At 35.2% G+C, this 27,249-nt stretch overlaps 1 protein-coding gene across 1 annotated transcript in view; it reads left to right on the forward strand.

Moving 5' to 3' along the window:
- LOC102983168 (UDP-glucuronosyltransferase 2A1-like) overlaps positions 1-27,249 on the forward strand; it is an 80,664-nt gene that overhangs the window by 49,427 nt on the left and 3,988 nt on the right. The window contains 4 exon segments of the mRNA XM_055085743.1: positions 3,219-3,367; positions 10,310-10,441; positions 22,325-22,412; positions 24,030-24,249. Coding sequence (XP_054941718.1) covers positions 3,219-3,367; positions 10,310-10,441; positions 22,325-22,412; positions 24,030-24,249 — 589 coding nt within the window.

Below are 27,249 nucleotides of genomic sequence, written 5' to 3' on the forward strand. Positions count from 1 at the left end.
TTCCTTTTTTCTTTTTCGGATATCTGTTCAAAATTTCCTCTGAGAAATTATTTCTTCAACAACTCACAAACAATATGAGTGCTTTTAATGAAGTATGCTACCCAGGAATATGTCATATATTCAAAAAAGGCATATGACTTAATCAAGGTCGACATGTTGCACTGAGGATTTTTCTGGGCACTCTGTGACAGAAACAGGTGCTTATATCTCTAGACTTGACCCTAAAAAAAAATATGTGGACAGAAACTGCTGCACCCATCACGTACCCAAAGTCACAGTCCAAGCTGCAAAAGGCAAAACCGAAAAAAGATAACTTAAAATCTCATCCTAGTGACATTTTCTGAGCCATGGATCAAGCAGTGACTGATCTACAGGTGTATTGAAGGAAAACATAGAGAAACAGCTTCTTTTTTTTTTTTTTTTTTTTTTTTTTTGCGGTACGCGGGCCTCTCACTGTTGTGGCCTCTCCCGTTGCAGCACAGGCTCCGGACGCGCAGGCTCAGCGGCCATGGCTCACGGGCCCAGCCGCTCCGCGGCATGTGGGATCCTCACGGACCGGGGCACGAACCCGTGTCCCCTGCATCGGCAGGCGGACTCTCAACCACTGCGCCACCAGGGAAGCCCTGGTTCCAGCAATTTTGTACTCAGTTTTGGAAGCTCTTTTATAGTGAGGCATAAATTATAGGACATAACTCTGTCTCTGATTCCTTGATAGCTCTTGGCACCTTAGAACATTCTTTTGGGGAATATATCAATAATCTGAGAAAGAATAATAAAGGCTTGGTAAATAGAAGACAAAAATTTATTTTACTCTCATAAATTTTAAAATGCTATTAGATATAGATTGTCATTCAGTGTCAATTTAGTATCTTCCTTATAAAATGTATTCCAAGTATATTTTTCAAATTTTAAAACTATAACTCATAACTTATACAATTGTAAATTGAATCATGTCATAGATATGTTCAAATAATTGAGGAGAAAACAAGAAGTTATCTGGTTCAAACCATATTTTGAGGAAATACTAATATAACATTTTGGGAGACAAAGGAATGTTAGGATAATACTATTGGGTTAGACACAAAAATGGTCAATGTCTAATAGGGCAATAAAATCATAATTTAGGGGATGGTTTTTCTACCAGACAGAAATATACACGCCAACTTTTTAACTTCACAGTGTCTGAACAAAAAAGTTCACAATAAATCAATAATAAATAACAAAATAAAATGTAGGCACACTTTCCTGAAGATGTAAATAATCCTTTAATCATTCAACAGATACATTATATCAAATGTGGCATTGATTTTGGAAATTTGGAAAAGCTTTTCCAAATTTGAGATACTTTCTTACAATCTCCTTATTCAGATCAATTTTTTTTTCCTACAATATTATCTTCATTTCAGTAAGATGCATTAAGCACACCAGATTACTAAATCAGTAGTGGAGAATTAACAGGAAAAAGATATTATCTTGATATGAAAGAAAGTGAACCAAATATATGACCCTGCAATTGTACTCCTAGGTTTATAACCAAGAAAAATGAACACATATGTCCACAGAAAACATATACATGAATGCTCATAGCAGCATTATTCATAGTAGACAAATGTCAAAACAACCCAAAAGTTCACCAACTAATGAATGAATAAACAAAATGACGTGTATCCTTACAAAAATATCATTCAGCAGCAAAAAATAATGAAATACTGATACATACTACCACGTGGATGACCCTTGAAAAACGTTATGCTAAATGAAAGAAGGCAGCAAAAAAGACCACAAAGTGTATGATTTCATTTATATTAAGTTAAATAAGGTTTTTCTGGAATAGGCAAATGAAGGAAAAAGCAGATTAGTGGTTGTCACGGGCTGGGAAGAGGGAGAAATGAAGAATGACTGCCAATGGATACAGGATTTCTTTTGCAAATAATAAAATTTTTTTAAATTTAATAATGGTGATGGTTTCACAATATTATAAATGTACTAAAAACTACTCAATAGTTTATTTAAAAAGAAGAATTGTATGGTATACAAATTATACCTCAATAAAACTGTCATTTAAAAAAGCGTGGGAGTAAAGCATCACACAAAGAGAATAAAATTATACCCATGCTGATACAAATAAGGCTCCAATATGGGGTCTGTACTGGGTCTGAAACTGGATTTTGAATACTTTTGTCATTACCAGAATAAAACCCCTAAATTACTGAGATTTGCTTGTGATCTCTTACATAGATAGATTGTCGTGGTCAGATCAAAACCCTTATATTTTCTGATCAAAACTTTAGCACACTTAGAACATCAAGGAGAATATTCAAAAAGCCATGCAGTGAGAAACCAGATAGCTATGGTTTCCTCCTATCAGTGATATGTAGTACATATTTCAAAAGGACATCAAAACTCTGGATAAGGTTCCTTATACCACAGTAATTGAATAGAATTCAGAAATGAAGCTCTGGTTCCCAACTAAGTAAAATGATTTAATTCAGAGTCACTAATCTGAGTTCTTATTCTGTTAATGTTCACTTGGTTTCCACTTCAGTTCAAAGGTATCCCTTTTGTACTGTTTATCAGCTAAATATGTCAAAATAGCAAATATTTCATCACCAAATTATTATGCAGTGCTCTCTCTTCAAAAAAGAGGACAAAGTCTTGTAAAACAGGAGCTATAATTATGTACAGCAAAGGAATAATCACTTTTAAATTTTTATGAAAAGATTTCCATTCCTGATAGGATATAATTAGTTATGGAAGCATAGTCCCAAACACCAGAAGAAAAGATGGATAAATTTCAAAAGCTGTTTTTAAAAGATATCAGAGGTTTTGGAGCAATGAGGATGAGATAAATTGGAATTCCAGAAGAGGAGACTCTACCATAGTAGGCTGGGATCACTGGCTGAATTTCTTGTTCATTGCTAGGAGCACGTGCTGATTCTGAGCTTGGAGTGGGGCTCAGGCTTAGCTCAAGCAGAAAGAGTCTGTTGGCAGAGAGAAAGCAGCAAGTTTTTGGCTTGTTCCATACTTAAATCTGTGTTTGGTTATTCATAATCTCAGTATTGTGTACTCTTGGGGGGCAAAGGCCTATTGATTTCTCATGGGTTGCATAGAACTAATATTGCTTCTTTGAAGATTTTTCTTAGAAAATTCTATGGTAAAACATGTCCCACTTAACATTTCAGATTGTTTTCCCTCTATCGTCTTTTATTTTTGTTCAGGAAAACGTACCACATTATGTGAAATGGTGGGGAAAGCTGAAATGTGGTTTATTCGAACATACTGGGATTTTGAATTTCCATTCCCTTACTTACCTAACATTGAATTTGTTGGAGGACTGCACTGCAAGCCTGCAAAACCCCTACCTAAGGTAATTAAATGTGCTTCTTTTTGCTTCTCTGAGTATTTGCCTCCTGGAATCATTTGTAGTTTATTATTTTTTAGTATTTGATCCTCAAACTGAAAACCTAGACACAGGAATTAATGGGAATTATCCACCTTCGACTATTACATTACCATTAAGTATTTACTGCATTATTGTGGTAATCATTAGTGATGCTTATCAAATATGCCAGATATTTGACAACAGTAATGTCCCTAGCCCCTGAGTTTAGTGAAATTGTCCAATACTCTCAGGGCAATGAGAATGAACTGAAGTGACAGGTATCACTTCCAGGTCCAACACTTAATTGCCAGGTGCACTTACTGCAGAGTTCTCTTTTCCTTTGTGATGTCTTTGGGCTGTGTTCCAGAGTAGCTACTCTGCCAATCTGGGTCCTGGTTAAAGAATATATATAACAGTTGCAGCTCAATAGATGGACATATGGCATGAGAAAGAAATAATGTAATAGGGAAGAGCCAAATCTTGACTACATGTTGGATCTGTTTCTTTTACTTTAACCTTTGCTTTCCGCTGCTTTTGTTCACTAAAAGGATACTGTCTATACATAATGGCCTGCCTTGGGGAACCCTACCCCTCTGCCTGAATGTTAAACCAAAGTGCCTTTGTTCAGGCAAACATCCAGACCCTGTCCACCTGTGGATGGCTTCAAGAAAGAAAAAATTAACACATCCCTTCCCCGAGGCTGGCAGTTCCAGGTGATATTTGCAAAACTTATGCCCTGTTTACTTTACTTCCTCATCTCCCCCCCACTTCGTGCTATAAAAGAAACTGGCATCCAAACCCCGATAAGATGGTTATTTTGAGACTTTAGTCTGCCATCTTCTCAGTTTGCCGGCTTTCTGAATAAAGTTGTATTCCTTGCCTCGACACCTCATCTTCAGTTCATTGGCCAGTCCTGCAGCGAGCTAAGGGAGCTTGGACTTGGTAACAATAAGGTGTTGTTTTAGGCCACTGAGATTTTGGAGCTGAAAGTTATTTTGCATAACCTAGTCTAAAAAATGGACATAGTAAGGAAATTATAATAGTTTGAGAAAAGATCAAATAGAGATGGATGGCCCACCCAAAATCCTGGCGTAAGTTCAGTAATGGTGACCTGTTTGGTTTGAATAGAGGAGAGAAATTAGCCTGGAGAGATGATCGGAGGATAGGTTATAAATAAACAAATGGGCAATACTAAGTATTCTTTACTTCAAATTTAAGGTCAATAAATGATCAATGTATAATTTTTAAGCAGTAACGTCATACAACTTACCCTTTCATAAATATTATCTATTGAATTGTTTGGAATGGAGCAAGATTTAAAGGAGGGAAATGAACTGAGATAGAGGTGTAATAGTTCCTGCAAGCCATTATAGAGATCCAAACTACAATATGATAGCAATTTTGAGTATAAATGAAGAGGTTTAGGAAGTATTTACAAAGAAAGTCAATAGGATTTTCTGATAGGCTGGAGATTAAGGGAGAGCGTTCCAGAATTAATCCTTGGCTTTTTGTTTCTTTGTACATGTCATTTCTTTACATTTCTTTATTTATTTTTTGTACAGGCAATTTAGTAGAGAATATTATCATTTACGAGGAGAAGAAGGAAAGGGGAACAGTTGTGAGGGAAAATGATTTGTTCTTATTTGCATATGTTGAATGTGGTACAATGCAGTGTCTAGCAAGCATCTACCAAATACATTGGTTTAATCTCAGGGAACAGATTTATGTAGTATTTGTGTTTTTTTTATTAATAGACTATTTTTAGAGACACATTCACAGCAAAATTGAGCACAAAGTACAGAGAGTTCCATCTATCTCTTGCCCCCTCCCATGCACAGCTTCCCCAACCATCAATATCCCACACTCCTGCAGCACATTTGTTACATTTTATGAAGCAACATTCACATTAATCTCAACCAATGTCCACTGCATACAAAAATGTTAACTCTTTGTGTTGTACATTCTATATTTTCATAAATATATAATGACATGTATCTACCCTTATACTCTCATACAGACTCTCCACTGTCCTAAAACTTCCCTGTGCTCCACTTCATCCTTCCCTGCCCCTAAATCTCTGGAAATCACCATTTTTTTTTACTTTCTCCATAGATTTGCCTTTTCCATAAGCAGTAGTCTCACATTAGTAGTCAAGGAAAAGAACTCATGACTTTTTACTGGCTGCTTTTTGTGAGCATTACATCACCCAGAGTGAAAAACAGAACTTGGGGTGGATCAAAATACTAGAAACTAGATGCCTAAGGCTTCTGTGAAGAGGGGTTATTCCTGAAAACCTGACCATTGACATTAGAGCAATAGATGACAGTACAGAAAAAAGACATAAAGACAAGGATACTTTTTTAAAAAATTGAACTTTTAAAAAATATTTTATTATTTTTATTTTTGTTACTACTTGCTTTACAATGTTGTGTTAGTTTCTACGGTACAGTGAAGTGGAGTTCCCTGTGCTATACAGCAAGTTCTCACTAGTTATCTATTTTTTACATATTAGTGTATATTTGTCAATCCCAATCTCCCAATACATCCCACCCCCCTTTCCTCCCTTGTTGTCCATACATTTTTTCTCTACATCTGTGTTCTATTTCTGCCTTGCAAACAGGTTCAACTGTACCATTTTTCTAGATTCCACATATATGTGTTAATATATGATATTTTTCTCTTTCTGACTTAACTTCACTCTGTATGACAGTCTCTAGGTCCATCCACATTTCCACAAATGACCCAGTTTCGTTCCTTTTTATGGCTGAGTAATATTCAATTGTTTATATATACCACATCTTCTTTATCCATTCATCTGTCGATGGGCATTTAGGTTGCTTCCATTACCTGGCTATTATAAATGGTGCCACAAAGAACATTGGGATACATGTGTCTTTTTGAATTTTGGGTTTCTCTGGGTTTATGCCCAGTAGTGGGATTGCTGGGTCATATGGTAATTCTATTTTTAGCTTTTTAAGAAACCTCCATACTGTTCTCCATAGTGGTTGTATCAATTTACATTCTCACCGACAGTGCAAGAGGGTTCCCTTTTCTCCACACCCTCTCCAGCATTTATTGTTTGTAGATTTTTTGATGATGGCCATTCTGACTGGTCTGAGGTGATACATCATTGAAGTTTTGGTTTGCATTTCTCTAAAAATTTGTGATGTTGAACATCTTTTCATGTGTTTTTTGGCCATCTGTATATCTTCTTTGGAGAAATGTCTATTTAGGTCTTCTGCCCATTTTTGGATTGGGTTGTTTGGTTTTTTGATATTGAGCTGCGTGAGCTGCTTGTATATTTTGGTGATTAATCCTTTGTTGATTCATTTGCAAATATTTTCTTCCATTGTGAGGGTTGTCTTTTTGCCTTTTTATGGTTTCCCTTGCTGAGCAAAAGCTTTTAAGTTTCATTAGGTCCCATTTGTTTATTTTTGTTTTTATTTCCATTACTCTAAAAGGTGGGTCAAAAAGATCTTGCTGTAATTTATGTCTCTTCCCAGCACCACTTATTGAAGAGGCTGTCTTTTCTCCATTGTATATTCTTGCCTCCTATGTCATAGATTAGTTGACCATAGGTGCATGGGTTTATCTCTGGGCTTTATATCTTGTTCCATTGATCTATATTTCTGTTTCTGTGCCAGTATCTTTGGAACAGGGTCTTTTCTTCTTAAAATTTAGCCCCATCTACTGAAGAAGTAGAGGGAGAATCACAGTTAATCATGTATGTGTGTTCTCATAACTCTCAGCACAACAATCCTCTAGTGAATGTGACCCAACTAGGGATCTGCAGTAAGACTCAGACTTTCATCTCCTTCTTGTAAGGAAGACATAGGAAAATGTGGGGGAGAGGAGTGAAAAATTTCCCTCGCAGTACAACATGATAAAAATGTCAGTTTGATTTTGAATGCCACAACATAAGTTTGTGGAATTACAGAATTTGTTTTTCTTTTTTTTTCTTGCATCTCGGGGCAACAGAATGTATTAATCATACTCTCAGTTCATTCCACTCCATAATCAGCCCATGGCAAACATCTCTTTTGATTGATTTTTCTTACATTTTTTCTTAATCTTCTTCTCTTCCATTACCCCACAACCAGTGGGCACCCAGTCAAATGCATTTAATATTTATCATCCTATTTAAATTTAAACAGGTAACTGTGGATCCTTAAACTATATGTAGAAATGATTTGAGTTGTCTAATTATATAAATGATGTTATGCTATAATTCACATTTTCTCATTCTTATTAGTCTATATAATTTTTTTCATATGTATCCAAGTTTCTATTTGTAAATCCATTTCATTCATTCTGACTGTAGCAGAGAATTTTGGTATATGTATTTATTCCCCACAAAGGACAATTTGGTGTCCCCATATCTATCATACAACGAAGAATTTTGGGAGGAAAAATTGCAACCCTATGCATATATTTGAGAATTATATCCAATAGTGGTATGATAGTGTCATGGGTCACAGGCATACTTAATTTTTTTCTGCATTTAACTTCACTGAATATCTATAAAAATGTATTGTTTCATCAGGAATGCTTAGGGGGTTACATCTTCCACATCTTATCTAGACCTTGATTACTATTCTATTTTCTAATATAGGTTAGTTTCATAGAGGTAAAGTGATATCACACTGATGAATTTTATTTGTAATCTCCATTTATAGCAAAGTTGAACATTGTTTCAGAAACTTATCAGTTATTCTTATTTTCCCTTTGTGAAACTCATATATTTAGTACATTTTTCGGATAATCTTTTTTTTTCAAGTAATATCAATTCTTTGCATAATTTAGAATATCTAAGTATTAATCCTTGATCTAGCCATTGCAAATATCTCCTCCTATGACTCCATATATTTGTTAATATTTTCTCTAATTACCTTTTTTAAACATAAAAGTACCAAATTACATGTAATCAAATCCATCTTTTTATACATTATGATTTGTACTTTTAAAAATCTCGTTTAAAATATTTTTCTCTTTACCAAGGTTGAAAAGACATTCTCCTATATTTTATTTTTAAATGTATAAGATTATATTTTAACATGATATATTTAATCCATTCAGATTTTTAAAATTAATACATGGTAGGAGGTAAATATTCATCTCCCTTTTTTTGTCTGAATAATGAATAAATTATTGTACCACCAGTTAATAAACCATCCACTCAGTGTGATATTTTCTCACTGATTATCCCAATGAATTATATCATCTTATCATACAGGAGGCTTTCACATACTCATGGCTCTCTTTCTGGCCTCACTACTTTATTCTGTTGTTCACTTTGTTAGCAGGTCAGTAGATTTCATTTTGTATTGTGTATTATTATCAGATTGAAATAGTCTCCAGTACTCCTTTTTCTTTTTCAAAGTTCATTCATTATTTATGAAAATGTATTTTTATATAATTTTTAAAATATTTCCTAGTATCTGAAGAATATGATGATATAATTGAAAATAAATTTTAAGTGATTGATAGCTTTACATATTATATCAATCCATCTATAAATACAGTGTAACAGTTAATTTTATACATCAATTTACCTGGGCCAGGTACCCAGGTATTTAGCCAAACATCACTCTGGAAGTTTCTGTGAGGGTATTTTTGGATGACATTAACATTTAAATATGTGGACCTTGAGTAAACAAATTGCCCTCCATTATGTGGCTGAGGCTCATCCAATTAGTTGAAGACCTGAATAGAATAAAAGACTGAACTCTCGCAACCAAAAAAAGAATTCTGCCAGTAGACAGCCTTCAGACTTGAACTAGAGCAACGGCTCTTCTCTGAGTCTCCAGCCTCATGGCCTATTCTGCAGATTAAACTTTCCAAACTCCATAATCATGTGAGTTAATTCCTTAACATAAATTTCTTCCTTGTCTTTCCACTTTAAGTCTTACACTTTTTTTTTTTTCAGTACACGGGCCTCTCACGTCACGGAGCACAGGCTCCGGACGCACAGGCTCAGCAGCCATGGCTCATGGGCCCAGCCGCTCCGCCACATGTGGGATCTTCCCAGACTGGGGCATGAACCCCTGTCCCCTGCATTGGCAGGCGGACTTTCAACCACTGCGCCACCAGGGAAGCCCAAGTCTTACACATTTTTATCTTCTCTTATTTGGTTGAATTAGTTTTGTTACTAGTTCAACATAGGATGAAAAGATTTCTTTTTACTTCATCATAATTAGATATGATATTTTTATTTTTAATGGAAAACCATATATTTCTATTATATACTGTTAACCTCAGAGTATTCATTATAGTTCTTTCTGCATGTCTTATGTGGTCAGGAATTTATATGTCTACCTCATTTCTAAATGTGTTTGTGGAAGCTTATACGAAGAGAAAATATAACCAAAATAAAAGAAAATTGAAATTTAGAAAACAGAAAAAAGTAAATATACCAAAAGTATGTCATTATACTGACTGTGATTCAGCAGAAAAATGAATGATAATCTTATTAGCATCCAAGGCTAAATATAAAGTGAAGCACCAGAACCATTTAACTTAAACTAGAAATTTGGCTCTGCCAGCTACTGCTGCGTAGACTTGGACAAATTACTTAATCTTACTGAGATAGCTTTCTCATCTGTAAATGTATACATATCTCTTAAGATTCCCATATATCTAAGTTAAATCATACATGTAAAGAGCTCTGTAATAGGGAGAAGATAACATGTAGTCAATAATATGTAAACACACACACACACACTCCCCTCTATCATGCTGAAGGGAACCTCCAATTTAAATCATTTTTAATTTGCTTAATAACCAGTGATTTCAGGTCATATTTTGTACACTGAAATGGTTAACATATGAAAAACCAGAAGTGTTCTAAGAATTCAGACATATTGAGAAAAGTGTGTGACATTCTTGTAACTATCAACTTTCACATAACAAAGACTATTTCCCTCACAGGAGTTAGAAGAGTTTGTTCAAAGCTCTGGAAAAGATGGAGTTGTGGTGTTTACTCTGGGGTCAATGATCAAAAACCTCACAGAAGAAAAGTCTAATGTGATTGCATCAGCCCTTGCCCAGATTCCTCAGAAGGTCAGATAATCTTACTTTTTCAGAGACAACTTCTTTAAATTCCATGAAGATGTCCTTAATAGTGTGCTTAAAAATGTAGAAAAAGTTATTGGTATTGTTAGTGTCAATTTAACTGAACTGTAAAGAAAAAATATTAAATGGTGAAACAGGATATTTGATTCTTATCTTGCTTTAAACCTGGCATTACTAACAGGAAGACATATTGCAGAATTTTCTTTAAATAATGACCTAAAACTTAATCATTCACTACTGTCAAACAATCAGTCAGCTTTGTGCCTAGGTTTTAAGGCTTCCATGTAATCTAACATTGTTTTTTGGTGTTTATTGGGGTTTTTTTTGGTTTGTTGTTCATTTTTTATTCTGAGGCATATACACAAGTTACAACTACCTTGATGGAGAATAAAGGAATAGATATTCAAAAATACAGCCTTAATTCACTGGATGCCTTGGGACTATATTTCCTTATAGTTAATGGATTTGTACCAGGCCATGGTTGAGCCTGGAACTAACAACTTAGATTCCTGGAATACTCCTAAATAGATACTCTTCATTTTAAACAGTTAAAATCTTTAATAATCCAGTACAAGATTTATGCAGTTCACTCCTTGAAGTTCCCCCAAATTATATTTTTTAATTTATACCATTCTAGGTTATAACTGAGTGGCATTGTTTTTAAACTAACATGAACACTTTTTTCCCCTACATTTAGTTAAAATAGAAAATTGCATGTAACTTTAAGTTACACATGCTCACAATAATTATTGTATTCATAACCAAATTACTTTCAATAATTGTTTTGTGGAAGCAGCACCCATTTAAATATTTAATCTAAATTCCATCTTCATAAAAATATTAAACTTTCAATTGCACTAAAATACAATCTTTAGGGGTGAAACCAGGGTAGACTAGGAAGCACCAAGACCTGTCTCTCTACCTGAACAAAATTGTACTAGCAAAAACTTTCTGAAGTAACTATATTGGAACTCTGGACTCTAACTGAGCACTTGCAACTCACAGTGGAAAAACTGAGTGGTAACTGTGGTTAATTTTTGTCAATGTCATCCCTTTAGAATAGCAGCAGCTTCAAAGTCTTCATCACTCTGTCCCATGGCAGCCAGCATGCCTGCATTCCTGGTGTAATTTGGTGGAACCGGTAGACAATAACGAACTTAACCTCCAAATACTGTGGTTCTGCATTCTAATTGCTGATTACTGCCCATGATCATTGAGGTATATGCACAGAAGCTGGGCACAGTTGTTTCAACATTCATTAGAAGAAGCAACTTCCAGGGGTTTTAAAGGATAAGCTTCTTTTTTTTTTCTTTTTACTTTTTTCTCCATTTGGGAGCCAGGCGTTAAAGAATTAGACCATTAAAAAACAACCTCACAAACAGTGGAATTTAGAAAATTATGTGCATGTCCAGGGAAAAATACTGGCTCATAAAATACCTGAGAAGACCTAAAGCTTTAACCTCAGCCTGATTTCTAGCAAAGAGATACACTTCAACAACAGCAACAACAAAATCAAACTCTAACAAAGGGGCAAATCTGATTTCTGAAGATAGAACATTATAAAAAGCAAATGTACAATACTCGAAAAATATTACAAGACATACAAAGATAGATGAAAGTATGGCCCAATCAAAGGAACAAAATAAACTGAGAGAAACCATTCCTGAGGGAGCCTGGATTTTGGAATTACTAGAAAAAGCCTTTAAAACCACATTTTTAAAGATGCACAAAGAACTAAAGGAAGACAATGATAAAGAGAAGAAAATGATGGAGGAACAAAAGGAAATATTGACAATGAGAAAGAAATTATTCTTAAAAGGGATCAAAAAGAAATTTCAGAGGTTAAAAATTACAATAACTATAATGAAAAGTTCACCTCAGGGGTTCAAAATCAGACATGAGCAGGCAAAAGCATCAGCAAACTTGAAGAAAGGTTATTTGAAATTATCAAGTTCAAGGAAGAAAAAAGAATGAAGAAAAATGAACAAAGCCTAAGGGACTTGTGGGACACCATCCTGTGAATGAGCATACACATTGTGGGAGTCCCAGAAAGAGAGAAATGGGCAGAATGGGCAGAAAGAATATTTAAAGAAATAATGGCTTAACATAGTCCCAATTTAATAAAATACATAAATTTACAAATCCAAGAAGCTTAGTGAACTTCAAGTTGGATAAACTCAAAGATACCTACACCAAGACACATTATATTCAAGTTGGTGAAAACCAAAGATAATGAGTGACTATTGAAAGAAACAAGAGAAGGGATTCATCACCTAAAAGATATCTTCAATAAAGTGACAGCCAATTTCTCATCAGAAACACTGGAGGCCAAAAGGCAGTGGATTGATAAATTCAAAGTGCTGAAAGACAAAATTGTTAACTGAGAGTTTTATATCAGGCAAAATGTCCTTCAAAAATGAAGTAGGGACTCCCTTGGTGGTCCAGTATTTAAGACTCCACCCTCCCAATGCAAGGGGCATGGGTTCGATCCCTGGTGGGGAACTAAGATCCCACATACCACACAGTGTGGCATTAAAAAAATTTTTTTAAAGAGTAGTAATTAAGACATTCCCAGATAAACAAAAGTTGAGGGACATCATTAACACTAGACTTTCCCTGTAAAAAATGCAAAAGGGAATACTTCTGGTTGAAATGAAAGGTTGCTAAACAGTAACACAAAACCATAAGAAGAAATAAATATCTGCAGTGAGGTAAAATTGCAGTAAAGGCAGTAATAAAAACTAGTATTATTGTTATTTTGGTTGTAACTCCATTTTTTAAAAGATTTTTCTCAATGATAAAAATTTATAAAAACAATTATTGATCTATGTAATTAGGAACAGATGTATACATATGTAATTTATGTCATCAATTCTAGAAAGAGCTGGATGGATCTATAAAGGAGCACATGTTTTTTATGCTATTGCAGTTAACCCTCAATAAGTCAAAGAATAAGTTACAAAAGCAATCTGAAAATATTTGTTTAAATGAATGAAAACACAAGAGACCAAAGCAAGAGATGCAGAGAAAGCAGAGTTCAGAGAGAAATTTATAGCTGCAAGTGCCTACATTGAAAAAGAATAATGATCTAAAATCAATTACCTAATCTTATATTTTAAAGGACTATAAAAAGAGGACAAACTAAACCAAAAGCTAGCAGAAGGAAAGAACTAATAAAGACTAGAGCAGAGATAAACAAAACAAACAAACAAAAAACAGAGAAAATCAATAAAACCAAAGGCTGGTTCTCTGAAAAAGTCAGGGAAATTATCAAAACTTTAGCTAGATTCGCAAAGAGGAAAAATCGAGTATATGCAAATAATTAAAATCAGAAATGAACCTAAGGAGATTGCTAATGGCTGTACAGAGATAAAAATATTATCAGAGGATATGATAGAGGTGTGGCCAAGATGGAAGAGTAGGAAAACCCCAAGCTCACCTCTTCTCACAGGCACACAGAAATAGCTCTGATTTGCAGAGCAACATGAGAAAAAGAAGACGAGCAGAAAAGATCTTCTACAACTAAAGATATAAAGAAGGAACCACAATGAGCCAGATAGGAGTGATGGAGAAGCAGTATAGTTAAGAGAAAAGAACAAAGAACCAAAAAATGAAGAGGGCTTCCCTGGTGGCGCAGTGATTGAGAATCCGCCTGCTGATGCAGGGGACACGGGTTCGTGCCCTGATCCGGGAAGATCCCACATGCCGCAGAGTGGCTGGGCCTGTGAGCCATGGCCTCTGAGCCTGTGCGTCCGGAGCCTGTGCTCCGCAACGGGAGAGGCCACAACAGTGAGAGGCCCATGTACCACACACACACAAAAAAAGAACAAAATAATGCCATTTGCAGCAACTTGGTTGGACCTGGAGATTGGCATACTGAGTGAAGTGAGTCAGACAGAGAAAGACAAATATCATATGATATCGCTTACATGTGGAATCTAAAAAAAGGCTTCAAGTGACCTTATCTATTGGCTTGGCCAAAAAGTTCTTTTGGGTTTTTCATACAATGTTATGGAAAAACCCAAAAGAACTTTTTGGCCACCCAATACAAAACCAAAATAGAGTTACAGATGTAGAAAATAAACTTATGGTTACAGCGGGGTAAGTGTGGGGGAGGGATAAATTGGAAGACTGAGACACATACACACTACTATATATAAAATAGATAACTAATAAGGACTTACTGCATAACACATGGAACTCTACTCAATACTCTGTAATGGCCTATATGAAAAAAGAATCTAAAGAAGAATGGATATATGTATATGCATAACAGATTTACTTTGCTGTACACATGAAACTAACACAACATTGTAAATCAAATATACCCCAATAAAAATTAAAATAAAATAAAACAAAAGTCATCTATAAAAAAAAAAAAGATTCGTACTTCCAAGTGAACAAGTTAGCAGAGGTTATTTCCAAGGTGTGAACAGTTTTAGCCAAACATTGGGCTCCCCAGCACACATCTCCTGCACCAGGAGCCAAGCCTCCAGAACACTGGCTTTGAAGGTGAGTGGGGATTACTTTCAGAAGAGCCAATGGCTCAAAGTAGTCAACACACAGAACAGAAGATCCCATGAAGCCCAAATTGGAGCTGCCCTACTGCATATAGCTCTCATTACTAGAGGAGAATGCAGTGCTTGGACACATAGGATGTCTCTTGCAAAAGGTCACTTCTCCAATGTCAGGCAATGTAACCAACCTACCAGATATATTAAAAAAAAATCAGCAAATTAGATGAAATAAAGTGACAGAGGAATGTCTTCCAAATGAAGCAACAGTATTCAACCCTAAAAAAAGAAGTAAGTGAAGTGAATATTACAATCTACTTGATACAGAGTTCAATGTAATGACTGTAAAGATGTTCAAAGAACTCAGGAGAAGATTAGATGAACGGAGTGAGAAGTTAGAAGTTTTTAACAAAGAGTTAGAAAATATAAAGAAGAATAAAATGGAGATGAATAATATAAAAAAATGAAATGAAAATACACTAGAAGGAATCAATAGCAGATTAGATGATACAGAGAAATAGAGCAGTGAGCTGAAAGATAAAGTACTGGAAAACACTGAAGCTGAACAGAAAAAAAAAAAAAAAGATGGAGAGATATACCATGTTCTTGGATTGGAAGAATCAACATTGTGAAAATGACTATACTAGACAAAGCAATCTATAGATTCAACGAAATCCCTATCGAGCTATCAATGGCATTTTTCACAGAACTAGAACAAAAACTTTCACAATTTGTATGGAAGCACAAAAGACCCTGAATAGGTAAAGCAATCTTGTGAAAGAAAAACAGAGCTGGAGAAATCAGGCTCCTGGGCTTTAGACTATACTACAAAGCTACAGTAATCAAGACAGTATGGTACTGGCACAAAAACAGAAGTATAGATGAATGGAACAGGATAGAAAGCCCAGAGGTAAACCCACGCACACATGGTCACCTTATCTTTGATAAAAGAGGTAAGAACATACAATGGGGGAAAGACAGACTCTTCAATAAGTGGTGCTGGGAAAACTGGACAGCTACATGTAAAAGAATGAAATTAGAACACTACCTAACACCATACAGAAAAATAAACTCTAAATGAATTAAAGACCTAAATGTAAGGCCAGACACTGTAAAACTCTTAGAGGAAGACATAGGCACAGCACTCTATGACATAAATCACAGCAAGATCCTTTTTGACCCACCTCCTCGAAAAATGGAAATAAAAACAAAAATAAACAAATGGGAACTAATGAAACTGAAAAGCTTTTGCACAGCAAAGGAAACCATAAACAAGATGAAAAGACAACCCTCAGTCTGGAAGAATATATTTGCATTTGAAGAAACTGACAAAGGATTAATCTCCAAAATTTACAAGCAGCTCATGCAACTCAATATCAAAAAAACAAGCAACCCAATCCAAAAATGGGCAGAAGACCTAAGTAGACATTTCTCCAAAGAAGATATACAGATGGCCAACAAACACATGAAAGGATGCTCAACATCAACATCTCTAATCATTAGAGAAATGCAAATGAGAACTACAATGAGATGTCACCTCACACAGGTCAGAATGACCATCATCAAAAAATCTACAAACAATAAATGCTGGAGAGGGTGTGGAGAAAAGGGAACCCTCTTGCACTGTTTGTGAGAATGTAAATTGATACAGGCACTATGGAGAACAGTATGGAGGTTCCTTAAAAAACTAAAAATAGAACTACCATATGACCCAGCAATCCCACTACTGGGTATATACCCAAAGGAAACCATAATTCAAAAAGATACATGCACCCCAATGTTCATTGCAGCACTATTTACAATAGCCAGGTCATGGAAGCAACCTAAATGCCCATCGACAGATGAATGGATAAAGAAGATGTTGTACACATATACAATGGAATATTACTCAGCCATAAAAAGTAAAGAAATTGAGTTATTTGTAGTGAGGTGGATGGACCTAGATTCTGTCATACAGAGTGAAGTGAGTCAGAAAGAGAAAAACTAATGTTGTATATTAACGCATAAATGTGGAACCGTGTCCATCGACAGATGAATGGATAAAGAAGATGTGGCACATATATACATAAAAAGAAATGAAATTGAGTTATTTGTAGTGAGGAGTATGGACCTAGAGTCTGTCGTATGCAGAAATAGAGACACAGATGTAGAGAACAAATGTATGGACACCAAGCAGAGAAAGTGGTGGAGGGAAGTGGTGTGATGAATTGGGATTGACATATATACACTAATATGTATAAATTGGATAACTAATGAGAACCTGCTGTATAAAAAAATAAATAAAATAAAATAGGGAGATGCAAGAGGGAGGCGATATGGGGATATATGTATATGTATAGCTAATTCACTTTGTTGTAAAGCAGAAACTAACACACCATTGTAAAGCAATTATACTCCAATAAAGATTTTTTTAAAAAGAAATCTTTAGCATTACTGTGAACTGGAAAATTAGACACCCATAACTTGTAGACCCCAAGTTGAAATTTTGATACAAAAATAATTGGTGAGGGAGTTATGTTAAAACATTAAACCTGTGAATATGTGAACTCTTAAAAAACAAAAGTAATGAGGACAGTTTAAGAGACCTCTGTGACAACATCAAGCATGCTAACATTAACATTATAGGGGTTCCAGAAGGAGAAGAGAGGAAGAAAAGGGCAGAGAACATATTTGAAGTCATAATAGCTGAAAACTTCCCTAACTTGGGAAAGGAAATGGTCATCCAATTGTAGGAAGCAGAAACAGTCCCAAATAGAATGAACCCAAAGAAGACCACACCAAGACACGTTGTAATGAAATAGCAAAAATAAAACATAAAGAGAATTTTAAAAGCCCAAGGAAAAAGGAACAAGTTAAGTACAAGGAAACTCCCATAAGGCTAAAAGCTGACTAGTCAGCAGAAACACTGCAGGCCCGAGGGGAGTGGCAAGATATATTTAAAATAATGAAAGGGGAAAACTTACAACCAAGAATACTCTACCCAGTAAGGCTATCATTCAGATTTGATGGAGAGTTCAAAAGTTTTACAAGCAACCAAAAGCTAAGAGAGTTCAGCACCACCAAACTACGTTTACAAGAAAAGTTAAGGGGACTTCTCTAAGTGAGAAAGAAAATCCCACAACTAGAAACATAAAAATTACAAAAGGAAAAATCTCATTGGTAAAGGCAAATATACTGCAAAATCTGTAAATCAGCCATGTATTAAGCTAGAAGGAAGGCTAAAAGACAAAATTATATAATCATGTATACTCACAATAACTAGTTAAGGGATACACAAAACAAAAAGATTTAAAATATGATGTCAAAAACAGTAAGTGTGGTGAGGGAAGTAAAAAGACACGGTTGTTTAAAATGCATTTAATCTTAAGAGATCAGCAACTTAATCATGTATTTTACATATATGTATGTATTTTGCTAAGTACAGTGTAGGAATATGGACAATAACTATGTAATATCTTCACATGTTGTAACTAGACTTATCGTGATAATCATTTTGACACATATAGAAATACCAAATCACCATGTTGTGTAACAGATACTATCATAGTGTTGTAGGTCAATTTTACTTAAAAAACAAAAAAGAGGGCTTCCCTGGTGGCGCAGTGGTTGCGCGTCCGCCTGCCGATGCAGGGGAACCGGGTTCGCGCCCTGGTCTGGGAGGATCCCACATGCCGCGGAGCAGCTGGGCCCGTGAGCCATGGCCGCTGAGTCTGCACGTCCGGAGCCTGTGCTCCGCAACGGGAGAGGCCACAACAGAGGGAGGCCCGCATACCACAAAAAAAAAATAAAACAAAAAAAACAAAAAAAGAAACAAACAAACTCACAGAAAAACAGATCAGATTTGTGGTTACCAGAGTCAGGGGATTGGGGAAGGGACAATTGGAAGAAGGTGGTTAAAAGGGTCAAACTTCCAGTTACAAGATAAATAAGTACTAGAGATGCAATATACATCATAAATTTAGGTAACACTGCTGTACTTTATATGTGAAAATTGTTAAGAGAGTAAATCCTAAGAGTTTTCATGTCAAGAAAAATTTTTTTTAATTTATTTAATGTTATCCCTACTGTGAGAATCATTTCATAATGTATGTGAGTAGAATCATAATGCTGTATACATTAAACTTACACAGTGCTGTATGTCGATTATATCTCATAAAACTGGAAGATAAAAGAGGATATTATGAAAAGTTGCACAACAAAAATTAGACAATCTAGAAGAAGTGGATAAATGCCTTGAAAAACTCTACTTACACTGACTAAAAAAGAAACAGATTACTTCAACAGACCTATATCAAATTAAGAGACTGAATTAGTAATCAAAGACCTGCCAAAAAGGAAAAATCTGTCAGATAACATCAATGGTAAATTCTACCAAATGTTGAAGGAATTGAATAATTAAGGTAATCCTTTTCAAAAATGTGGAAACAAGGAAACAATGAATTACTCTATGAGGCCAGATGTTCCCTCATACAAAAACCAGATAAAGACATCACACAAGAATAAAATTACGGACCATGATCATTTCTAAATATAGATCTTAAAATACTCAAGAAAATATTTGCAGATCAGATCCACTAGAATGTTGAAAAGAGTATTCACCATAGTAAAATAGTATTTATGCTATTTATGCAAAGTAAATAAATATTACATGATTATAATGAAGGGGAAAATAAAAACACTATCAAATGACCATTTCAACTTACACAGAAAAGGAAGTTGAGAAAATCCAACATTCTCTCCTGATAAAAACTCTCAAGAAACTAGGAATAGAGGGAAAAGCCCTCAATATGATACAGGGTATTTCTGAAAAGCCCACAGCTAATATCATACTCAATGGTGGAAACTGAGATCAGGAACAATACAATGATGTATTGTTTCACTGCTGTTATATAACCTTATACTAGAAGTTTTCACATGGGGATTATACAGGAAAAAGAAATGAAAGGTATCCAAATTGGAAAGAGAGAGGTAAAACAATGTGTATTTGCAGATGACATGATCTTATGCATAGAAAATCTCAAGAATTCATAAAAAGCTACTAGAACTAATTATCAAACTTAACAAAAGTGCAGAATACAAGATTAACACACAAAAATCAATTTTGTTTATATAAACACCAATGAACACTCTGAACATGAAATTCTTTAAATTCCATTTACAAGAACAACAAAACAAATACTTAAGAATGAACCTAATCAAGGAAGTAAAATATTTGCTGCTGAAGACCACAAAACATTATTGCTGCAAGAAATTAAAGAATACCTAAATACTTGGAAAGTCATCCCATGTTCATAGATAGGAACGCTTAACATGGTTAAGAAGTCAACACTATCCAAAGCAATCTACAGATGAATGCAATGCCTATCAAAACTCTAACAGCCTTTTTTACAGAAATGAGTAATCCAATCCTCAACCTCACATGGAACTATAAGAACTACAATCAGACAAAAAAATCTTGAAAAACAACAAAGTTAAAGGAGTCACATTTTCAAACATTGAAATTAGAAATATGCTATAAAACCTACAGTAAATTAACACTGTTGTACTGTAAGAAGGACAGGCATATAACCCAATGGAACAGAAGAATATGCAGAAATTAATCCTCACGTATATGGTCAATTGATTTTCAGCAGGAGTGCAAGACCATTCAATTGGGGAAAGGACAGTCTCTTCTCAACAAATAATGCTGAAAAAATCTTGATATCCACATGCAAAAGACTGAAGTTGGATCCTTACCCTACACCATATGCAAAAATTAACTGAAAATGGATCAGAGACAAACTTTAGAAGTAAAACTGTAACACTTTCCCAAGAAAATTCTCAGGGAAAACTTTATCACATTGGATTATGTCAGGATTTCATAGATATAACACCAAAGCACAAGCAAAAAAAAGTTAAAAAATAAATAAATAAATTGGACTACATCAAATGCAGAACTTTTGTGCATCAGAAGATATCAAGAAAGTAAAATACAATGTACAGGTTGGGAGAAAATCTTTGCAAATCATATCGCTGACAAGGAATTAACATGCACAATACATAAAAAACTCCTACAACTCAACAACAGGAACAAATCCCAATTGAAAAAGGGGAAAGTACTTGAATAGACATTTCTCCAAAGAAGATAAACAAGTGGTCAAAAAGTATATGAAAAGATGCTCAGCATCGTTAATCATTAGGGAAATGCAAATCAAAGAACAAAGAGATACCACTTCAATAGGACAGCTATTATTTTTTTAAAAAAAGAAAATACAAGTGTTAATGGAGAAATGAGACCTCCTGCATTGCTAGTAGGAGAGCAAAATCTTGCATCTTCTCTGGAAAACATTTTTGTGGTTCCTCAGAAAATTAAACACGGAGCTATCATATAACCCAATAATTCTAATCCTGGCTATAGAGCCAAAAGAATTGGAATCAGGGGCTCAAACAAATACTTGCACACCAATGTTCACAGCAACATTATTCACAATAGTAAATGAGTGGATAAAGAAAATGTGATATACACACAAAACAGATATTATTCAGCCTTAAAAAGAAAGGAAACTCTGGCATGGTACAACATGCATGACCTTGAAGACAATGCTAAGTGAAATAATGCTAAGTGGGAAAAGGGCAAATACTGTATGATTCCACTTATATCAGATGTCTAGAGTAGTCAAATTCAAAGAGACAGGAAGTAGAATGTAATTTACCAGGGGCTAGGGAGTGGAGGAAATAGGGAGTTATTGCTGAATGGTACAGAGTCTATGTTAGGGTAGATGAAAATATCTGGGATATAGATAGTGCTTATGGTTACAAACATTATAGATGTATTTAATGCCACCAAATTCTATACTTACAATACTTTAAAATGATAAATATCATTATGTATATTTTACTATAATTTAAAAAGGCAATGCTTGATTCTATATTAATGTGTGTATATACATATATATATATACACACACACATACATATATATATATAAAACAAAGGTCAAAGCACTAACAGTTTCTTAGTGAGGTAAATAACATCTCTCCCCTTTGCCTCTGAAAACTGTTTCAAAAATCCCCTTTACCAGAATGGCTTAGTAACACCACTATGTAATTGTTTCAGGTACAGGTTATCTTTTTTCTTCATCTCCTAAGTGAGAATTAACCTGATGATGATAGCTTATCGATTAGGATTATTGCAAGCATTTGTAAACATGGTTATAGCGTCAATGATTTAAAAACATTCATTACTTAATCACTTCAGGCCTCAGTTTGCTTGTGTATTACCTGGAGGCACCGAACCAGATTAATTCTAAGTCAGTTGCTTCCTTCTGATAGGATGTGCTTCTAAAAATTTTCTAGAGTAAAGGCATTTATCTCAACAGGTCCTATGGAGACACACAGGAAAGAAACCAGAAACTTTAGGAGCCAATACCCGACTATATGAGTGGATTCCACAGAATGATCTTCTTGGTAAGACCAAAGAGAAGCAAAATTAAATGGAAGTGAATGAGGGATAATCTGAACGATTACTCAGTAACAAATAAATCCAACAAATTTCTATTCAAAATAAGGAATAAACAACAACAAAAAACCCTTGATGTCTTCTTCACATTTCTTGTGGAGCTTGTGAAAGAAAAAATTATAAACGGCACTTGTTAAAGACTGTAAGGCACACATTATTCAAAACCATCATGATAAGTATAGCTACTACTGCAATGGACTTCTACAGTAAGTCAGAGAGATTGGGCTCAACTCTGAGTGCAAAAAGGAAAAGTGGGAAATTTGTAGGCAAAGTTCAGAGTGGGGGGTGTCACTGGATGGAAGATTACTAAGGAAACCTCAGGGGCAACGGGGTACCCTGGCAAAACTGAGATTACTAAGGAAACCTCAGGGGCAACGGGGTACCCTGGCAAAACTGACTGAATCAGATTCTTGCTGAAGGCAAACATCATGGGGGATGGTGAAGTATGAGGCAACAGCTACATAGGGTGATCAGATATCAGGCTGGAAGAGTCTAGCTAAACTGACTTAGTAGGATGCTTGCTAAAATTGGGCAATGCAGAGATAAACAAATAAACCCCCAAATCAGGGCCTAGTTGAGAAGAGAGTTCAGAGGAGTTTGACTAGACTTTGGTCAAGGATAGAATCTTTGTTAAGTTCTAACATAAATATGGAATTTATAATTCTCCCATTTATGATACAATCTCTCCCTCCTCAGAATCAGAGTCAAGGAAAGTACCTTTAGATCAGGCTCTCATTAATTTTTTTTTTTTTTTTTTTTTTTGCGGTACGCGGGCCTCTCACTGTTGTGGCCTCTCCTGTTGCGGAGCACAGGCTCCGGACGCACAGGCTCAGCGGCCATGGCTCACGGGCCTAGCCGCTCCACGGCATGTGGGATCTTCCCGGACCGGGGTTCGAACCCGTGTCCCCTGCATCGGCAGGCGGACTCTCAACCACTGCGCCACCAGGGAAGCCCTCTCATTAACTTTTGTATACAATATTGCAGCATCCTCCTGACTTTCTGTATCCATTTTCTCCCACCTCTCTTCTCTTTTCCTCATTATAACTATTTGAAAAATATCTGATAAACCATTTCACCAACTATAATGTTATAAATGGTTCCATATTACTCAAAGTAAAGGGCAAATTACCATTTTCCTAAACAGAAACCTCATGACCTTGCCCTCATCTATCTTTCTAGCCATTCTCATATTGAAACCCTGCACATATTACCCCCCTTCCCCATCCACAGAAGCATTTTTTTCTTAAATCCCTCAGTCCTGTTTACTAAAGTATTCTCACCCCAAAAACTTGTCCAAAGGCAAGTATTCTTCATCATTTAACTCTGTGCAAACCTTTCAGAGGCTTATGGGATCACTTAATTGCTGGAATCACTAGTTGCTGCTTAGCATGGAATAATAAATTGCTGCTTTCTTTAGAGTTTATAGGAATTTACATATGGCCTCATGGCACAGAATTATATAGAAGATGCTCCATAATTGAATTAATTATTTATACAAGTGTCATGATTTTCTGTTTCTGAAACTCTTACAATATAGAATAATGATATATATTTTTTCTTTTTAGGTCATCCCAAAACCAGAGCTTTTATTACTCACTGTGGAACCAATGGGATCTATGAAGCTATTTACCATGGGGTCCCTATGGTGGGAATTCCCCTGTTTGGTGATCAGCATGATAATATTGCTCGTATGAAAGCCAAAGGGGCAGCTGTTGAAGTAGACTTGCAAAGAATGACAAGTTCCGATCTGCTTAACACTTTGAAAGCAGTTATTAACAACCCTTCGTGAGTATAGAATATATTCTTTTCTGAGAAGCATCAGTATTTTAAAAGGAGTAAATTGTTTTATTCTTCTAAATTGATTACTTTTACATAATCACCAGGGACTGGCTAACATTAAATATGATTGGCTTATACCTTTCAAATTTTATGAAGGCATTTAGATTCACCTGGGCAATAGACTACTGGGCAACAACTTACAATCTCAAAGAAATACTAAATTTGTTTAAATAAACTAAGCTATTACTAAATATTATTTTTATTAATAGTATTTATTGTTTATTTCTTTAAAATTGCAGATATTACCATTATAAAGAATTTAGGCAATATGACAAAAACATAAGGAAATAAAAATGAAAACCCACTTAACTCTCCTCATGTAGCTATAACCAATTACCAGTAGAAATATTACCTCAGCTATTTCCTTGTGCTAATTTATAAATAGAAAAGAAAAATAATCTTATAAAAATGGGATCATGCTACTTTTTAATTAAAAATATTTCAAGAGAAAGTCAATGAAGTAAAATTGAGAGCTCCAAATGGAGATATAGAAGACCCCAGCCTCCCTGTCCCCTGACAAAGATCAACAATTAGACACTATCCATGAACAAAAACATCTCTGGGAGAGCTCTAAATTTCACTTAAGAAATTTTAGCAACAACGTGGAACAAAAAAACTCTGGGAATAATCACACAAGAACAGTGAAGACAGCTTATTTATGCCTGCATCATCCCATCCCCAGGCCAGTATTGCTCAGCACCAACAGAGAACTTCCCAGCTAGAAAGAGTTCCTCACCAGGAAAGGAAGAGTGAACTGAGTGAACAGCTTCTAAAGCCTTTTGGGGCACAGAAATAGAAAAACCAATCCTAAATTTGTATGAAGCCACAAAATATCTCAAATAGCCAAAGAAGTTCTGAGAAAGAAGAATGAAGCTGAAGGCATCCCACTTCCTACTTCAAACTATACTGCAAAGCTATAGTAAATTTAAAAGTATGGTATTGGCATAAAAATAGACACATAGACCAATTGACAGGATTGAGAGCACTGAAACAAACCTTCATATACAAAGTTGAATAATATTTGAAAAAAGAGCCAAGAATAATCAATAGGAAAATGGTTGTCTCTTCATTAAATGGTACTGGGGTAAATTGATAATCATATGCAGGAGAATGATATTTGGACCCCTATGTTCCATCACTTAGAATCATTGACTAGAAATGGATTAAATACTAAAACATAACCTGAAACCATGAAACTCCCAGAAGAAAACAAAGGGGAAAAATTCCTTGACAAGGGTTTTGCCAACAATATTTTAGGTATGACACCAACAACACAAGGAACAAATGCAAAAATCAACAAGTGGGACTACATCAAACTTAAAAGCTTCTGCACAGCAAAATAAATGATCCACAAAATGAAAAGCAACCTGCAAAATGGAAGAAAATACTTGCAAAGTACATATCTGATAAGAGGTTAATATATAAAACATATAAAGAACTCTTATAAAGCAGAGTTACTGAATAGATATTTGTCCAAAGAAGACACACAAATGGCTAACACGTACATGAAAACCAGTTTGATGTCACTAAGTATCAGGAAATGCAAATCCAAACCTTAATAAGGTATCACCTCACACCTGTTAGAATGGCCACCATCAAAAGACAAGGTATATTGTCTTTTCATCTTGTTTATTGTTTCCTTTGCTGTGCAAAAGCTTTTAAGTTTCATTAGGTCCCATTTGTTTATTTTTGGTTTTATTTTCGTTACTCTAGGAGGTGAGTCAAAAAAGATCTTGCTGCGGTTTATGTCAAGGAGTTCCTACGTTTTCCTCTAAGAGTTTTATAGTGTCTGGTCTTACATTTGAGTGTCTGGTCTTTAATCCATTTGAAGTTTATTTTTGTGTATGGTGTTAGGTAGTGTTCTAATTTCATTCTTTTACATGTAGCTGTCCAGTTTTCCCAGCACCACTTATTGAAGAGACTGTTTTTTCTCCGTTGTATGTTCTTGCCTCCTTTGTCATATATTAGGTGACCATATGTGCACGGGTCTATCTCTGGGCTTTCTATCCTGTACCATTGATCTATATTTCTGTTTTTGTGCCAGTACCATACTGTCTTGATTACTGTAGCTTTGTAGTATAGTTGGAAGTCTGGGAGCCTGATTCCTCCAGCTCCGTTTTTCTTTCTAAAAATTGCTTTGGCTATTCAGGGTCTTTTGTGTTTCCATACAAATTTTAAAAATTTTTGTTCTAATTCTGTGAAGAATGCCATTAGTTTGATAAGGATTGCATTGAATCTGTAGATTGCTTTGGGTAGTATAGTCATTTTCCTATTTTATTCTTTTTGTTGCAATGGTAAATGGGATTGTTTCCTTAATTTCTCTTTCTGATTTTCGTTGTTAGAGTATAGGAATGCCAGAGGTTTCTGTGCATTAATTTTGTATCCTGCAACCTTACCAAATTCATTGATTAGTTTCTAGTACTTTTCTGGTGGCATCTATAGGCTTTTCTATATATAGTATCATGTCATCTGCAAATAGTGGCAGTTTTACTTCTTCTTTTCCAATTTGTATTCCTCTTATGTCTTTTTCTTCTCTGATTTCTGTGGCTAAGACCTCCAAAACTATGCTGAATAAGAGTGGCGAGAGTGGACATCCTTGTCTTGTTCCTGATCTTAGAGGAAATGCTTTCAGTTTTTCACCATTGATGTGATGTTTGCTGTGGGTTTGTCATATATGGCCTTTATTATGTTGAGTAGGTTCCCTCTATGCCCATTTTCTGGAGAGTATTTATCATAAATGAGTATTGAACAAAAGCTTTTTCTGCATCTATGGAGATGATCATATGGTTTTTATTCCTTAACTTGTTAATATGGTGTATCACATTGATTGATTTGCATATACTGAAGAATCCTTGCATCCCTGGGATAAGTCCCACTTGATCATGGTGTATGATCATAAAGACAACCCTCAGAATGGGAAAAAATATTTGCAAATGAAGCAATAGA

This window comes from Physeter macrocephalus, chromosome 7 (genome assembly GCF_002837175.3).
Source record: "Physeter macrocephalus isolate SW-GA chromosome 7, ASM283717v5, whole genome shotgun sequence".
In the NCBI taxonomy this organism is placed as follows: Eukaryota; Metazoa; Chordata; class Mammalia; order Artiodactyla; family Physeteridae; genus Physeter; species Physeter macrocephalus.